This window comes from Lepus europaeus, chromosome 8 (genome assembly GCF_033115175.1).
Source record: "Lepus europaeus isolate LE1 chromosome 8, mLepTim1.pri, whole genome shotgun sequence".
In the NCBI taxonomy this organism is placed as follows: Eukaryota; Metazoa; Chordata; class Mammalia; order Lagomorpha; family Leporidae; genus Lepus; species Lepus europaeus.
In genome coordinates, this window is record NC_084834.1 from 106,300,814 (window position 1) to 106,318,599 (window position 17,786).

Consider the following 17,786-nt stretch of genomic DNA (forward strand, 5'->3'; position numbering starts at 1 on the left):
CGGCGCCGCGGCTCAATAGGCTAATCCTCTGCCTTGCGGCACCGGCACACCAGGTTCTAGTCCCGGTCGGGGCACCGATTCTGTCCTGGTTGCCCCTCTTCCAGGCCAGCTCTCTGCTGTGGCCCAGGAGTGCAGTGGAGGATGGCCCAAGTCCTTGGGCCCTGCAACTGCATGGGAGACCGGGAGAAGCACCTGGCTCCTGGCTTCGGATCAGCGCAGTGCGCCGGCCGCAGCGGCCATTGGAGGGTGAACCAACGGCAAAAAGGAAGACCTTTCTCTCTGTCTCTCTCACTATCCACTCTGCCTGTCCAAAAAAAAAAAAAAAAAGAATAGCCAGGACTTGAACAAGTGCCCAGATGGGATCCCTGTGTTATAGGATGTGGCTTATCATTGCTGCACATGCCAGCCCTTGTACAGAGTGTAAGTGTTCAACAGAGGCAACACCTTCAACAACCTCAATCCTTCCTCATCCTGCCCAGATACAAGGCCTGGCAATCTCCACGCTGCTCTAGGCAGTTTCTGCAGATATTCCACACAGTGCATGCCAACCCCCAAGAACCAAGTGTGTGGGTCTCTTTACTTAACAGAGCAGAGTAGAGCAAAAAGGCTGTGGAAGGCCAGTACTAGGCAAGGCAATGCTTTAAGCAAGAGCAAACAGTAGCCACTCTGCACGCGCCTCCATTCATCCTGACACCCCTAGAACCTCAAAAGAGCTGCTAAATGGTAATGTGCAATACACACGCAGTCAGAAAAAATCCACCTATGAGCCAAACACAGAGAACTGCCAGTTTCCATTATTTCTCTTGTGGTCACCATTTGCACAACTCAGTGGGAAGTAGGGTTGGAAGATACAAAACAATGGCTAATCCAACAGTCATTGATAACTGGATTTGCAATGACAGCCTGAGAGGCAGCTTAGAAAGACACATAAATGCACACATTCATACTCTCATTCCACACACATTGTCCACCTCTGACTCTATTATGGCGTCTCTCTTTGCAGTGCACTAAGCCATGGCTGGACAAGAGGAAGGAGAGTCTTTGGCGGCTATAGATGAATAATCCACAATATAGTTAATGCACTCATGGCTACTCAAGTATAAAATATTAATAGTAGTTTGCAAGATTCCCTTCCCTCGCATACTGCATATAGGTAAAGGAGAGCTGGATGACACCATAGGACAAGAACAATTAACAAGCACTATGGAAAGGGCCATGAGAAATGTATGTGAGTTAAGCCCAGTCCCAGAATCTTCATGACTATGGTTTTCCACATGCACCCAGAGAAGAGAAAGACTGCATTTGCTGGCCCAGCAGCACCTAATTTTACTGTTGGAATTGAAGTCACCCTAAACATCACCCAGTTCATCCCCTTCCTTGACCAGCAAACCAACTAAAGCCAGATAGCTCGTGAACAAGGTACAGAGACAAGGACTCTCGGGGCTCCCGGACACAGAAGACTTCCTCTCCCACTCTCTTACAAGCATGGTCTCAGGGCCTCTCACCCCCTTATTCCACTGTCTGCAAAACGCGGCCTCTCGAAAAATGACTTATCCTTTCAAGTTAGCAATTGCCTGGAGGGTGGAGAGGAGGGGAGGAGCTGAATAATTCTCTCAAAATGTTTCTGTCTTCTCATCACAGAATGACAAATTTAAATGGACAACCCTGGCCGGCGCCATGGCTTAACAGGCTAATCCTCCACCTTGCAGCGCCGGCACACCGGGTTCTAGCCCCGGTTGGGGCGCCGTATTCTATCCCGGTTGCCCCTCTTCCAGGCCAGCTCTCTGTTATGGCCCGGGAAGGCAGTGGAGGATGGCCCAAGTCCTTGGACCCTGCAACCGCATGGGAGACCAGGAGAAGCACCTGGCTCCTGGCTTCGGATCAGCACGATGTGCTGGCCGCAGCGGCCATTGGAGGGTGAACCAACGGCAAAAAGGAAGACCTTTCTCTCTGTCTCTCTCTCACTATCCACTCTGCCTGTCAAAAAAAAAAAAAAAAGTGTTAAATGGACAACCCTGAGTTTCACAAACTGCCCCAGAACATAAAGAGGCTCTGGCTGTCCTCCCCATTATCGCCTGGGATCATGCTAATGACAAAGCCAGCCAGGCTGCTGTCACCTTTCTCTCTCACCTTTCTGCAGGCTCTTCCAACATCTTTCATTCCTCTGCTTTCAGTTCTCCTCACTTCCTGTTCTTCTAGGTGCTTCTAGTTCCCATCCATCTCCCTGTCTAAATTCCATTCCCTCTCCAGAGGGAACCAATCTCATGCACCCTGTTTGGGAATGAGCCCAGCTCTGGTAGAGTCAGGAAACCTTGGCCTTGGCTGGACTCACTGTGACTCTTACCATGATTACCTCGAGCAAGTCACTTTACCTTCTCTATGACTCAGGGCTCATGTACCCGACTATAAGGGGAAGATGTCAAACTCCATTTTCTCCAAGATCCTTTTCAAATGCAAAAGTCCTATGACAATTCCAAATATTCTAATTGGCCAACTGTAATGGAGTACATAGAGAGAAAAGTTAAGAGTGTTCTAACATCATCTCTATGTCTCTTCCCAGCCTCTCATGATTTACTTATCTCCTGAGCACCCTTCAGTCGCCTCCAGCTCGACTCTCCTAACCATGACATCCATATCGCTAGAAAAGGCCACCAACCCTACATTCTTCCTGCCAAGTCCAGTGGCTACTATGTGCAATCCTCACCGTACCTAACTTCAAGCACCATTCAGCACTGTTTGCCACTAACTTCTCCTTACTGAAAGCTCTCTTCTCTTAGCCTCAAAGGCTCCCTTCTCTTCCTATTTCCTCCTATGTCTCTCACTACTTCTTAAATGTTGGCACCTGCAAAGCCCAGGCCAGTCCTCTGCTCACTCCATTCTCTCTCCTTAGACTATGTCAGCCATTATTATAGTTTTAAATACTCAGCCACATGCCTTAGACTCTCAGATTTCTATGCCCATCCTGTTCTTTCTCTCTCTCTCTCTCTCTTTTTTTTAAAGATTTATTTATTTGTTTGAAAGTCAGAGTTACACAGAGATAGAAGGAGAGGTAAAGAGAGAGGTTTTCCATCCTCTGGTTCACTCTCCAATTGGCTGCAATGGCTGCAGCTATGCCGATCTGAAGCCAGGAATCAGGAGCTTCTTCCAGGTCTCCCATGTAGGTGCAGGGGCCCAAGGTGATAGCAGAGAGCTGGATAGGAAGTGGAGCAGCCAGGTCTCGAACCAGCACCCATATGGGATGCTGGCATTGCAGGCAGCAGCCCAATCTGCCACACCACAACACCAGCCCCAGCCCTGTCCTTTCTTCTTAGCTATAGTTTGTCTACCCAACTTCTTGCTTCATAGTTGTACTTGGTTATCTCACAGTTGCCTCAAACTCAATATATTCAAAAAGGCTGAACTCCTATAATCCCTTAACAGTCTCCTCCAATGTTTCTCATCTTACAATAACATTTGATCTACCAAGTTTTCCATAATAGAACTCCAGAAGCAGCTACTTCATCCAGCCAGCCAGCCATGGTAAGTCCTGGCAATTCAACCCATCTGTCTGCATCTCTTTTGTCTCCCACTCTAGAACCAGAAGCCATTTCAATTGAATCATGGCAACAGTTGCCCCCATTGTTATCTTTGCACTTCTATCCACAGCCAAAGGAATTTTTTTAATTTTTGAGAGAGAAGAAGCACACATCACTGGTTCACTCCCCAAATGCTCACAATGGTAAGAAATGGGCAGGGCCAAAGCCAGGAGCCAGAAATTCAATCCACATCTCCCACATGGGTGGCAGGAATCCAACTACTTGAAGCATCACCACTGTCTTCTATGGTCTGAAATAGCAGGAAGCTGGAATTGGAGGCCAAGTTGGGAATCACACTGAGGAACTCTGATATGGGACACAGGCATCCTAATCAGTGGTTTAACTGCTAAACCAAATGCCTGCCTGTGAACCTTTTTAAAATACATATTTTGTCTTATCACTTTGTAGCTTAAAACCCTCCTACAATCACTTTTTCCCATACACTCAATATTAAGTTCTGAATCTTTAGCACAGCATAAAAGGCCATAAATTATCTGAGTCCTGTTCACCTCAGGCTACTCTCTCCCTGTTCACATTGTTCAACCACATTAGTTTTATTTCTGTTTCTTAAATAGGTCTACCTCTTCCTTGCCTCTGGGTCCTCACACATGCCTGTCTGGAATACTTCCCTCATTCATCTGGCTAATTCCGTTCACCCTTTGGGTCTCAACTTAATGCTATTCTTTGGGAGATATATTCCCCGGTCTTCTATGGAAACTCACCTGTACACATGATACAATCTCTAAATTATCATAGCAACTAATCTTGTGTCCTCAAATAATAGCTGGCTCGTTTGTGCCCTAAGTTAACATATTCCTAATTGGAATATGTTTTCACATTCAATGATACGTGTGAGCCTGGAGAAAGCAACATTATACCTGCAACTGTTCCTACCATTTCTGTAAGTTTAAAGAAACCGTTATCCACCCATTATATTGAAGCTAGTAAGAGTTAACATGGGAACTAAGCAAGTAACTTGTTGATCACCAGGTTTCAGCATTACCTTCAGTCTGCTAAGTGTTCTGCAGTCACAGCAACCACTGCTGAGAAAGTGTTGGTCAGAAAGATAAATTCAGGCAAGGATTATGTCCAAGGGAAGCAATGTTTTTAATGCAGAGGGTTTAGACTGGGATATCAAATTCTTTACTCATATTCCTAGCAAAACTAGGAGATGGGATGATACCAATTCCAATTCTTTGTTCCAGAAAACTGGAATTCAGACAAAGCAATTTGTCAATGGCTTGCTGCAAAAAAAAAAAAAAAAAAAAAGTATTTTTCACATATTATCCTAGAAGCCTTACAGCATCTCTAGTAGGTAAATAAACAGCTAGGTTTTTAACTGTGATTTGCATGAAGAAACCATAACCATAGGAGGACAATTTGGTTCTTGTCACCCTGAAAGGTAGCACAGAGTAAGAAGCAAAAACACATCCTGAGACTCCTGGTCTACCTTTGTGTTCTCTGAATCACAGCACACACTGCATAAAAGCAAGTAAAAACCTGAATAATCAGATACCAAGCTAATTTGCCAAATACATGTACTACTGGATTCAATTATGGCCTTTCATTTGACATCAAAGACATTTTCTGTATTTTTCAGTAGGGATAGAATTTCTTGTTGAAAATTTAATAATCAACTGGGGACCTAGGCAGTGATTTAACCAATCTATAAATACGTAATTCTGGCCCTCTACAACTGATATGTTGGCCAATCTTACTAAAATTTAAAACCTGTTTTTATTCCCAGAAGTTTTGGCCTGGTAAAAGCTATTGAGCATTCCAGCAGGAAAATAAAATATCTCATCAGGCCTAAGTAGGGTCCATTTCCCCACTGAAAAATCAGCAGAGTGTAAAGATGCGCTCTGGCTATGGCATTCAAGATAGCTGCCTTCTAATTCTGACTCTATGAAAAGGTAACTACAATTAACCAGCTGTAAAAGCTCTTCAGCTACTCAGAGAAAGGAATTATTTAAGTCAGCTACACTGCTGATTCAAAGGCTGTCACTCGCCACCCTCACTGCCTTCACCTTTCCTCCCACCTGCAATCACCAGCCGCACGGATACTATGTTGAGAACCTCTCATGAACCCCTGCCGGCCAGGCTTCCACCTCGATCCTCTATGCTATCAGCCAAAAAAGTAACATAAAATAAAACAACACAAATCTCCCCAGCAAGCTGGGCCCAGCAACAAGTGAGCCTCAATTGATCTGCATTCTATTCTTACTCTACTCACCCTCATCAGGCCTAGTCTTCAATTCCCCCAATGATTCCAAATCTTGTGATGATAAAAATGGGAGAAATATGTAGGTCAGGCTAGAATACATGGCATTATTTCTATACTGTTGCATAATCTCATTTAATTGGCACCTACAGTACACAATAGCTCCCTACATAGCAGGGAGCAGAATTAACGCTAGACCGCACTGCAGAAGGAGGGAATTACACAGACACACACATAGCGAAATGACTCTAAAAGCCTCCTCACTGGTGGGAAAGCACCACCCCCAAGTCTATTTTCTAGAAGAACCAACACTGCAGACCTTGCTAGACGAGCATCTGTATGTTACCCTGCATGCAACTGTAGTCAGTATGCCCCTTTTTGGAAGAGAAGCAATTTAACTAATTAGGAGCAGTGTGTATCATAGCCGTCTCACTATGAAAATCAGATCTCACACCCAGAGCTTAGAGAGAAGCAGAATGAGTCCAAAGAGAAACAGACAACTGGCCTTGCAAAATTTCATTTGACGATTGTGGCTTGACTTTCCAGTATCAGAAGCAGAAGAGAAGCATCCGTCAGGAAGGCAAAGGACGGAAGGTGGGAGAGATGAATTAAGCCAATAAAAGACACTTGGGCCAGTTAGAATTGTTAGGATGATGCTAATCGGTGGGAATTATTTGTGAGGCTGCATCCATCAGAAAGAAAAAAAGCAGAGTAGTGTGGTTCAAAGTATTTCTATTCCCAATGCCAGGTACAGGAGCTACACTGTTTTCAGTAATTGTCAAAAGAGCTCTATAATGATTAGCATGTTTGATTGTTCCCATTTACAGAGATACCCAAAATCTAAACTACTCACATATGTAATGGTTCAGTGATAGAGCACGTTTTGAACTTTTAGTCTCAAAGGAATCCTTAACCATTCTGCTTTAACAATACATGAAAACAAACCATTGGTCAGAACTGCAGCTCACTAGGCTAATCATCTGCCTGCAGCGCCAGTACTCTGGGTTCTAGTCCCGGTTGGGGCTCCAGTTCTGTCCCAGTTGCTCCTCTTCCAGTCCAGCTCTCTGCTGTGGCCCGGGAAGGCAGTGGAGGATGACCCAAGTGCTTGGGCCCTGCACCCGCATGGGAGACCAGGAGAAGCACCTGGCTCCTGGCTTCGGATTGGTGCAGCGCGCCGGCCGTAGTGGCCATTTGGGGGGTGAACCAATGGAAGGAAGACCTTTCTCTCTGTCTCTCTCTCTCACTTTCTAACTCTGCCTGTCAAAAATTAAAAAAATAAAATAAAATAAAACAAACCATAGGCACTCCCACTCATAATGTGACCAGTTACAAGGCCTCTAAAAAGAAACTCAATCTACAGACAAAATTTCTGCAAGTGTACTATTTCAAAATTTCTGGATCTTTGCAAGACACGATCCCAAGTACCAAATACAAATTGTTATCATTTATTGCCATGAAAGAATGTCAGCACCCAGGACAAGAGGTGGCTTTGAAAGTTTAGCCCCTAGTATACCACCAAGGGCAGAGAGGTCTGATTCCCGTTTCCAAAACCCACTGCACTTCCTTAAAGGGGAAGAAATCTACACCTAAATATTTATCCACTGTGCAGCCGGAGGGTGGGGCAGCTCCAGAGCTCCAAGTTCTGGGATCTCTGGCGGGCATTCAGCTGAGGCCTTGAAGGAGAAAAAAGCAGGGAGCTGGGAAGTCTGGAAGGGCTCCACCTACTCCAGGAAAACCAAGTTGCTCTGCAAGCATCAGCCATTAGACACCTCACTGCATTGCTTTAAAGATTTCCAATGTGTGGATACACTGTTTCTTTTAATAAGGCTTTTCCTGTAGCAGAATTTGCCAGTGCTTCCTCTGTACACAGTTTCTGGGCAATGCAGTGAATGGCATGGAAGAGGTCAGCACAATGCAACCCGACACTCAACTCCCAGTGCTCAGAATAGCCCCAGCCCTCCTCGCCCCTCCCTTCCCATCCCATAGCTTTGCCTTCACTCCTTCTCAGCAGTTACTTTTTTTTTTTTAAACAATGTAATTATTAACAAATATCTGCCAGGAACCACTTTTTCTTTAGAATTCTAGCTCCTCCAATACACACCAATAGCTCATCACGATACCCTCCAGCAAGAAATAGGTTGAAGTCATTATGATTTCAGGTTTAAAATGTGGAGGTCCTGACCCCCCCAAAAAGAGGGAAGCCACCATCTCATCATTTTGGCCTCTCTCTTCTAAAGATAAAGCAGACGAAGGCAAGAGGACAAGGCGGAAGAGTTGCAAGGACTTCTTTGCTTATCAATGCAGATAGACAGGCAATATAGATATGACAGTGACCTTGGTAAAAATTAAAGAGGAGTAATTTCAAGGATATTATCTTTAGAGACCTTATCTCATTTGACCAACAGCATAAACAGAGCCAATTTTCCAAACAAAAATTTTAACAAAGATGCAACAGGATTATATAAAGTCATTCTACATAGGCTGTAACTTATGTAGCATATTCATTTACTCATTCTTTCTTTCAACAAATATTTAGTGAAATTTACTATGAATCATGACATTTGCTCAAAATATTCACTCAGACCTTGCCCTATTCTTACTTTTATTTGCCTAAAAGCAATCTTCCTGTAAATCCCATGCCTTTTCAATGAAATTCTCTTTTCATTTCCATCGAGGACATGGAATTTCTAGTCTGATTCTTCCTGTTGGAAGCAGGCGGGAACCTACTTCCCATTGAAGTCACTTTTGAATGGAAGTGGAAACCGCCATGACAGGCCAGAGCTTTCAGGGCACACAGATCAAGCTGGAGAAATGGAGGCACGTCTCAGCCTCCACTGTCTCGCACAAGTTTGTTTCCTGCATTGCTGGCTGGACCCGGTGTTCAAAGAGGCCCCTCCTTGTGCTGGGGAGTTACCTAGTGCTGTACAGCCAAGGCCTTATCTCAAAGGATAAGGTGGAGTTTGCTCTTTTCCCCTATTGCAAAATTCGAGAATATTAAGTAATCTGTTTATATCAGACAGATCCAAAATCCCCGCCAAGGTTTTTAAGAAGGAAAAAAGTCCACAGGGTTTCCTCCTGTTTGGAAAAAGCTACCTGGAACTCTTTCTTCCTCTCTCAGTCTTGGTTCACTATGCAAAATGTGATCATTTCCTCTGTCCCTGTGCACAATGAAAACCAAGTGGATGCTCCTCAGGGCCAGCAATTCTGGGTCACTCTGGAAACAATAGAGGGGTTCTGTGGAAGCGCCTGGGCGGGAACAGGGGCCTTTTGGTATGGAAATGGAAAGAAACATCTGAGATGCTGAGATTTTTAAATAAGTTTATCCATGGTAACCACTCCCTGACAAAAATGCTAAATTTTACAAAATCACATGTGGTCTAAGGTAAAGGATAAAAGGACAGCTAGCCAAACATCTATTCATTTTAAAGATTAAGACTGGTACTTGGTTTCGTTTTTTAAGGTGTGTCTCTTTAAGGGGGACATTATGTGAAAGTGAAGTTTGGGTCTTTAAATATACACCACATAGATAAATTCATTATTGAATCAGAAATGACTCCTCTTCTGACTCACTCTCTTCTTAGTGGGTTTTGCAGCTGATGGTTTTCTATGGAGTTTTTAGAACATGGATTAAGTGTCATGCCGCCCACTGAAAGCAAAGTTGAACAAGGTGAACCGAGGGCGTGGCTTGATGGCTCTGCCTCTCTCCCCTCCTCAGAGCGGCAGCATTAGAAAGAAAAAGGAGAAAGCAGCTACTCTCTCACTTTCAGGCTAGCTGAACCCAACTGCCTCAAATAAGGCACCCTACAAAACATTTTTAAGCATAAGCATTTTTTTTTTTTTGACAGGCAGAGTTAGACAGTGAGAGAGAGAGACAGAGAGAAAGGTCTTCCTTCCGTTGGTTCACCCCCCAAATGGCCGCTATGGCTTGCACGCTGCACCCATCCGAAGCCAGGAGCCAGGTGCCTCCCCCTGGTCTCCCATGCAGGTGCAGGGCCCAAACACCTGGGCTATCCTCCACTGCCTTCCCAGGCCACAGCAGAGAGCTAGACTGGAAGAGGGGCAATCGGAACAGAACTGGAGCCCCAACCGGGACTAGAACCTGGAGGACTGGCGCTGCAGGCGGAGGATTAGCCTAGTGAGCCATGGCGCCAGCCAAAAGCATGAGCATTTCAAAATAACTAGAGCTCCTGGACCTTGGTCATCTTCATCATCGCTTTTGGGGGACACATCTTATTTGTGCAATATTTCAGGTTTACTCTTGCCAAATCTCCTGCAATATATTTTAATCATGTTTATCCTAGAAGCAAGAGAAATAACTACTGGGATAAAAGAGAGCCCAATTGACAACCTAAGTATAAAGTTTTCCAGTTTCTTGTCCTTTGAATTCCTAATCCTAAAAACTAGAACATTTACTTCTACTGTAAGTGTACCAGAAACTCAGCTACTCCACAACAGAGATCAGTTAGCTTTCCTTCAAACACTCCTTTCCCTGTGCAATTAACAATATGATGTGACATGGGTCCTTGGGGAAACACTCAGCATGTGAATCCTTGTGAGAGGTGTTGACAACCAGGGTCATCTGTTTCTTCATCCTCAACCACTGGAACCACAGATGTGGTAGCAGCTTGATGCTATCACCTAGAGCTTCCATAAAAATGGAAGTCCTCCCACCCCCACCAGAAGAAGCCAGGTGGGAAAAGTGGAGGGTCAACTGGAAGGGCACTGAATGAGACTGGACCAGTTCCTATCTGTAGTTTCAAGAGGACATGAGGGCTGGCACTGTGGCACAGAGGGTTAACGCCCTGGCCTGAAGCGCCAGCATCCCATATGGGCGCTAGTTTGAGACCTGGCTACTCCAATTCCAATCCAGCTCTCTGCTTTGGCCTGGGAAAGCAGTAGAAGATGGCCCAAGTCCTTGGGCCCCTGCACCCATGTGGGAGACCTGGAAGAAGCTCCTGGCTCCTGGCTTCAGATCAGCACAGCTTCAGCCATTGCAGCTAATTGGGGAGTGAACCACTGGATGGAAGACTCTCTCTCTCTCTCTCTCTCTCTCTCTCTCTGTAACTCTGACTTTCAAATAAAATAAATAAATCTTTAAAAAAAAAAAAAAAGAGGACATGAATCTCTCCACTAAATAATGACATCATAAGCAACAAGCCTATAGGGCCTCCAGACCTATCAATAGGCAGCTAATTCAGCGTGCCTGGAAAGAAATGTAATCAAGCTCAGACTCCAATCAACATGAAAGACAGTCACTGAAAAGAGGGCTGTGAGAACGGGGAAAATGCACAAAATGCACATGGCGAGCTCAACCACCACAAAGCCAACACACCTCTTGAATTTTACAGACATTTCTCCCAACTCTGGTTGTCTTTTTGGTTCTCCTCAGACTACTCATTTATAACGTGGTCTTAATTCTGTGCTTGAAATTCAAGGGAAATACTTGAGAAAACACTTCTTAATCAAAGCATTAATAAACTGTGTATTATGCCCTACTGCAGTGTGGTGCTATCAACTCTACAGACCTTACAAACTGGAGAAGTGATTTCTATCTCCTGTGAACTTAGCTAGAACATTATTCTCAAAGGAAAACACACATACACACACACACACAGAGGATATCTCATTCCTAAGCTTTTTCTGCTTTAATTGTCCTAGAACTATAGGATATTTTTTGTATGCACCTGCTATGACTTCAATATTCTCATCTTCCCCTGGACAGTGGGACAGTGACAGAGTCACTATGAAGATTTAATATCATGGGTTGCAAAAATCTTAAGAAAAAGGTTTAACTATTTTGCTTTCACCAACTTGACATTTTCCCACAGTCATGTTGTAAAAATGCAAGGAACCCATAAAACAATATGAAAGAAAATACTGTAGTTTCCGCTTTCCTAAGAAAGTAGGCATCAGATTCTTATTACTCAGTCTCCAAAGCATAAATGCAGGAAGTGGGGGTGGGGGGAATGTTCCAATCCTCCAACATGGGCAGAAGAAATGACTACAGAAACATGAGAACCAGTACAACAGCAACCCTGTTCGGACTGTCCCAGGTGATACAGGAGCATCACCTGTGTGGAAGCCAGGTTTCTGGTCATTCACTCCAGAACACACCACGCCCACCTCTTTTTGCCAAGTTCTTGGTATGTACTAAATGCCTACCCAATACCCAGTCAGACTTGAGTCTCAAAGCATAAATTAATTGTCTCACAGGTGACTTTCAGGAGTGCAATGATCACATGGTTTAACTGCACACTTCATTAACTTTGAGTACTATTATAAGTTTATTGTATAAAATTGCATTACAAATATCAATAACTTTGTATATGCCTTCATATAATTACTTTAATAAATATTACTTAAGCCCTGCCTTCTCACCATCGTTCATCCCACACTACAGATAGGTCAAGAGACAAGAGAAAGGAAAATCGCACGGAAGCAAGTAGCACCAGCTAAAATATAACTCTTCTTCAGCTTTTATGACACTGGGGAACATTAGAAAAAGGATTCCTGAAGGCTTTTTAAGTTAAAAACTGCTTGTCCACCTTTCCCGAGAATCATCCCTGACAGCCACCCTTAACAGCCTCAGCTTAGATCCATTTTTTCTGCAAGTGTTGTATCATCCTCTCTCAGTAATGGTCATTTCAATACCCAGCAAGCTGCAAGAAAGAATATGAGGTGCTGCCAGATAAACTTAAATAAATCTAGCAATTTCTCTAAATTAATCATTTAACATTATCTAGTAAAATATTTGTTTTTTGATGGAGAGGCACAACACAGGCACCTACCTCAAAATAAGATGCTTTTTTGTTAAGCCAAGCAAGACCACATTGATTCGAATTCTGAGGGTCTGAGGAAGTTCTTAAAATTGCTGTTAAAGTACCATGCAGAGGTCAATGAAACCCCATAGAAAAGCCTCGGTTTTTAACTTAAAAACTTTAAGATATGTAAAATATGCACATGCCATTATCTAGAGACCGATGGATACAAACATCTACTTGCCCAGACCCACAGAGAGCTCACCTTCTACTTCTTCTTCATCACACACATGCTTGAGGAAGGAAGCCCCTCTGTCCAGGACAGCTTCATCCTCCATCCTATAGTAATAAAAAAGAAAAAAAGAATGCTCAGACTTCTCCTGGAGCGAGCCACCTGAAGCAGCCCAGCTTCTGGGCAGGTCCACCTGCAGGCTGGTGTTCATGGTAACCGGACAGGCACTCTCTCTTTGGTGTCCGCCACTCCTTCACGCAGCTCCTCTGCTCTGCTGCTCGAGAACACGCCGGCCGCACATAGCTTCAGTTCTAACCTTGACAGGACACCCACATGGACAGGTGAGAGAAAAGCACCCCAATCCTGCAGGCTGCGTTTTGGGTACTCTCCCCCTTGGGGTTTGCAAAAACCACAAAAAAAGAAGATAAAAGCCAAAACAAACAAAAAAAATACCAAGAGAGGAAGTTTGATGGGTCTGGAGTGCTCGTGATGATCGTTTGTGGAAAATCAGCTTCAGTGCTTAGCTCTTTAAACACCCACTGCATCCAATGTATACCCTCTCACACACACATGCACGCCCACCCACATGCGGAGAGCGACAGGGAGTTAGGCTAATGCACAGTGGGAGCCTAGCTTGCAGCCAGCCTCTTAATACCAGCACAGCCCAGTATTCTCTGTTGAGTGGCAAGCTTTGAGTCACATGTTGGCCTTACGGAAATCTGACATCTGAGGATTATCCAGCAACGCGGCTTCGGCAAGAGGCACATATACACGCCACCCATTCATTCACTTTCCGCATTCTTATCACACGTCTCTCTCTAAGGATATCTTCCCTGTTAACTCTTCCCTGAAGGGCACGAAGTTCTTCGTTTTGTAACAACATTATGCTGTCCTCCTGTCTCCTTACATAATAGGATCTACTCTGCAATTTCATCTGCTAAATAAGATCTCAGACTCCATCCAAGGAAAGAGAGCATTTCTGCAGCCTCCCGAGCCCAATAGGTTTTTGGTTTACAAGATGAGTTCAGGTTTATTTCCATACTCTGTGGCTGCTTTTCGTTGTGTTAACTTTGATATACAGAATTCTATGAACTCTATTTATAGTGAAAGCAGAAAGAAATTCTGAATTGCTCAAACGCTCCTTGTGTAGAACCGGGCAAGAAACAAAGAACTTTCTCTGGGGACAGCTGCTCCATGTCATACTGTACATGAGCCCTGCCAGAGAGCCAAATGTTCACTCTGTGGTCTATTCATCCAGCTATAGACTCAGGCACCCAATAGAAGTAGGTCGGTTTTCCGCAGTGCCTGTATAACGTGTGCTTCGGGTATTTGTTACAATCCATATGAATGTTACTGAACCTCATCTCAGTTTAGAAATATATCCATTAGCAACCATCTCAGCATAAAAAGTCAGAAACAGAATGTCAGGTAGCCCTAGGTTTTAAAAAATTTAGGTAGACCATTTGGCAGTTGTATCACCTACAGCAGAAGTTGCTGTGTCTACCTCTGAAATAAATGGACATGTTAATATCATGTAAACAATATCAATCCTGCATTGGTACATCACAGTAATATCAACCTTGCATTGAGTGCTTTGAGAGTCCAATTAAGTGATAAATGTATCTAAACGCACTCATCTCATTGCAGGACCTCGCATTAACTACATGGATAGTAAACACAAGCTTCCTTCCTTTCTTCTTATCTACCCTGACAACCACTGGTAGACAGTGCCATCAAGAAACTCATTATCTTTGGATGCTTGCAGGATTTCTAACTTCAGGGACATGAGTCTTAGATTTAATAGTTCATCCATATATCTAAACCTTTCCTTCTCTGTACCCAAGCTATAACTATAAAACTACATGCAAACAGGATATGGATGAGCCATCAGGATTATACTGGAAAAGAAAATGCCTTGAAGACTTGAGAAGTCATTTACCAACCTCTCTGAGCCTCAAATTCCCAAGAAGATTTAATCAGACAACACAGTCATTGATTCAGCAAATATTTATTTCATGCCTGTTGTGTTTCTGGCATTCTTCAGAGCGACAGGAATGCATCTCTGAATATGACAAAGTTCCTAAAAACTAATCATCAACAGACAGACAAGGTAATCTCAACATTAAAGGCTCTGCAGAAAACATGGTGAGGCAGGAAGCTACCTGGCGGAGAGTAGATCAGATGAGGCTTGGGAGGAAGTGACATTTGAGCTGAGACAAGACAGAGGGGAGGATCTGGCCACATTCCCACAGAGGGGAAGACCTCGGGGCAGAGCGTGCCAAGCAAAAGGAACAGCAAGTGCAAAGGCCCTGAGATGGGATCAAGTTCCAGGAACAGAAAGAAGATCAGGTCAGCTCTGGAGAGAATTGGTGCAGGGCCGGCCATGGTCAGGAGCTGGGATTACAGGTGTTATGGGAGCCACTGAAGAGTTTTAAGATAGAAAGCGGCTTGACATGCTTTACTCATTTAAAGAAACACTCTGGCTGCTACATGGAAAATGGGTGGTCAGGGGACAAGGAAAATTAAACAACTACTACAAGAGTCCATGGAAGGCTGTGGGAGAAACAGCTAGGGAGGAATCGAGAGTTCTCTTTGAACATATTAAGGCTGAAATGCGTATTTTACAAAGAAAAAGGATCTCTCAGGTACACAACTGGACATCCAAGTCTGGAAATGAGGAGCTGAGGGGTAAGGAAAAAACTAGAGAATCAAAGGTAGAGCTGAGACTTCAAGCAATTACGAGATGAGATCATCCAGGAAGAAAACGTACCCATGGAGTAGCAGACCTCAGATCAAGTGCTGAGCTGGCCAGCGCCTGACAGAGGAACAGAAACAGTCAGTGAGGTGAGAGCAAAGCTGGGCAAGAAGGAAGTCATGCAAAGAGGACAGGATTGCCGCTTGAAGGCTGAGAAAGATGGAGACCGCAAAGTCAGGCTTGGATCTGGTAATATGGAAACCACTGATGACCATGACCGAAGCATCTGAGGAATACCACAGCACAGTGGGAGACACAGTTCTCCCTTCCGTTTCCTCCACTGCGTCACTCAGGAAACAGAGTGCCTACTGCGTGTCAGGCACATAGGCAGTCAGACGCAGCGCAGAGCAAGGCTGACCAAGGTCCTGGTCAAGCACATCTGCCTCCTCAGGGACCCCACAGGGGAGGTGGCATTTGTATGACACAGACGAAGGTGACAGCTTAATGGGGATATTTTCTTTAAAGACTTCAGAGACACAATATCCTGGAGCCCTAAATGACTGCTTCCCTTCTGGAAAACCAAGAGAAGTCTAGCTCAAGTGTAGTCTCAGGATTAACCCTTTCCTGCTTAGCTGCCAATGGGATGCAACACAATTTCACTGATTACATCATTTTATCACCCCAGCATTAATCAAGTTGGCTCTAAACCCTCTTGTAGTCTCTTTGCATACTCCTCAATAAAATGCTTAGCCCTTGTTCCTATGCCCTTCCCACAATTGCATGCAACAACTAAAGGTGAGGTAAAAGAGGGAAGGCCAGGAACAACCGGGAAGACAGTAGAAAAGTGAATGCCCAAGCCTGCTTCCCAGGCTGAGAAAGCCATGCAGCCCCCCTGAGGTACTGCTGCTGCCTCCCACCTGAGTTAGAGTCAAAGTGAACACTGGTGCCTTCCTGGGCTCTTCAATGTGCCTCCAACAGGAAGCTTAGCAGGCAACCAGAAACTTGGTTCTTTGTGATGGCTATGCAGAACATCAGGAAAGCAGCCACTTCTTGGTAGGAAAGTGAAAGGGGGTGACTGAAAACAAACCCTGCACACCCACAGCAGACTTGGCCAGGACAGCCCTCACGCCTCCTCCATGGCCTGTGCAGCCTGGTGCACCTGGGCTGTTGCACCAACTACTGGGATGTCACAGCTCTTCTCCCCCCCCCCCCCCATTTTCACCATAAGTGTCAGCTGCAGAGGCCTGTGTCCCTTTACCTCAAATCCCCTCATCAGTTGCTGGGTATTATTAGTAAGACAGAGATATCTCCTGAAATGACCATCTGACCCAACCGGTTTCCCTCTCTGCTAGCAGGAAGAAGTTAACCCATGTCCTTCATCCCAAATCCATCCTCACAACATTGCTCTCACATGCCCTGCATTTGCTGAAAACAAAGCAGGGAAGACCCGTGCTTTGCAACAACTCCCTGCGTGGCTGTGGCTCACATCACCAGCTTGAGGCAAAGTTCAGAATAGATTTGGAAGCCTCTCCCAGCATCACGGGGATAAGGGTCACACCAGTCAGTATAAAATCCCCCAGCACCCATCCTGCCCTCCTGCAGCAGAGGCTCTGACAGTAGGAGGTAACCCCCTCCTGCACAAGTCCACACCCAAAGCAGGCTTTGTCTTGTTCTCCATTCAGTCGGGGACACTGAAATGATTTAACTAGAACACATGTCAGATCCACTGCCAAGCAGACCGGCTTTCACCAGCCGGTCCTAATCACCGAGCAGGCCGGCAAGGGTGACTTAAGCCTGGCACGAGAAACATTTGTGCAAAACTGTCAGCCACTGGGCCTCGAGCACCCATCGACATTCCACCCCTCTGAGTTCCCACCCTCGAGCCCGCGCCAACTGCCAACGTGCTCACCAGCCAGTCCCCACGGCACAAGCAGCTGCCACTCAGCCAGTCAGCACGTGGCAGGCCGCCAGCACACAAGCGTCCCAGGGCTGCTAAAGGTTGAAGGTCTTCGGGTGTGCTAGCCTTTAGACTCGCCTCACTTGCCCTCCCACCTCCCTGGCGCCCTGCCTCCCAGGGTAGCAGTGCACTGGTCTCTATGGCAACAGCCTCTGGTTTCAGGTTAGAACTTTACACAGCGCAGGGCTCCTCCTAGCCCAAGGCTATTGCAGAAGGATGCATTAGCCAGAGGCTGCTGCGAAAGTGGAGACACCTGTTTCCTTGCCACCTCAGCATTGCAGCTGCAAAATCCCAGTAAGCGCAGACCTGATCCCCCAGGATAACAGAACAGACCCTCCAACCTCGCTT

General features: G+C 45.2%; 1 protein-coding gene across 1 annotated transcript in view; it reads right to left on the reverse strand.

The window, feature by feature from the left end:
- Nucleotides 1-17,786, reverse strand: part of SLC4A4 (solute carrier family 4 member 4) — a 380,068-nt gene that overhangs the window by 315,638 nt on the left and 46,644 nt on the right. Inside the window, exon 2 of the mRNA XM_062198724.1 lies at nucleotides 12,820-12,893. Coding sequence (XP_062054708.1) covers nucleotides 12,820-12,892 — 73 coding nt within the window. The 5' untranslated portion in view covers nucleotide 12,893. The remainder of the gene's footprint in view (nucleotides 1-12,819; nucleotides 12,894-17,786) is intronic.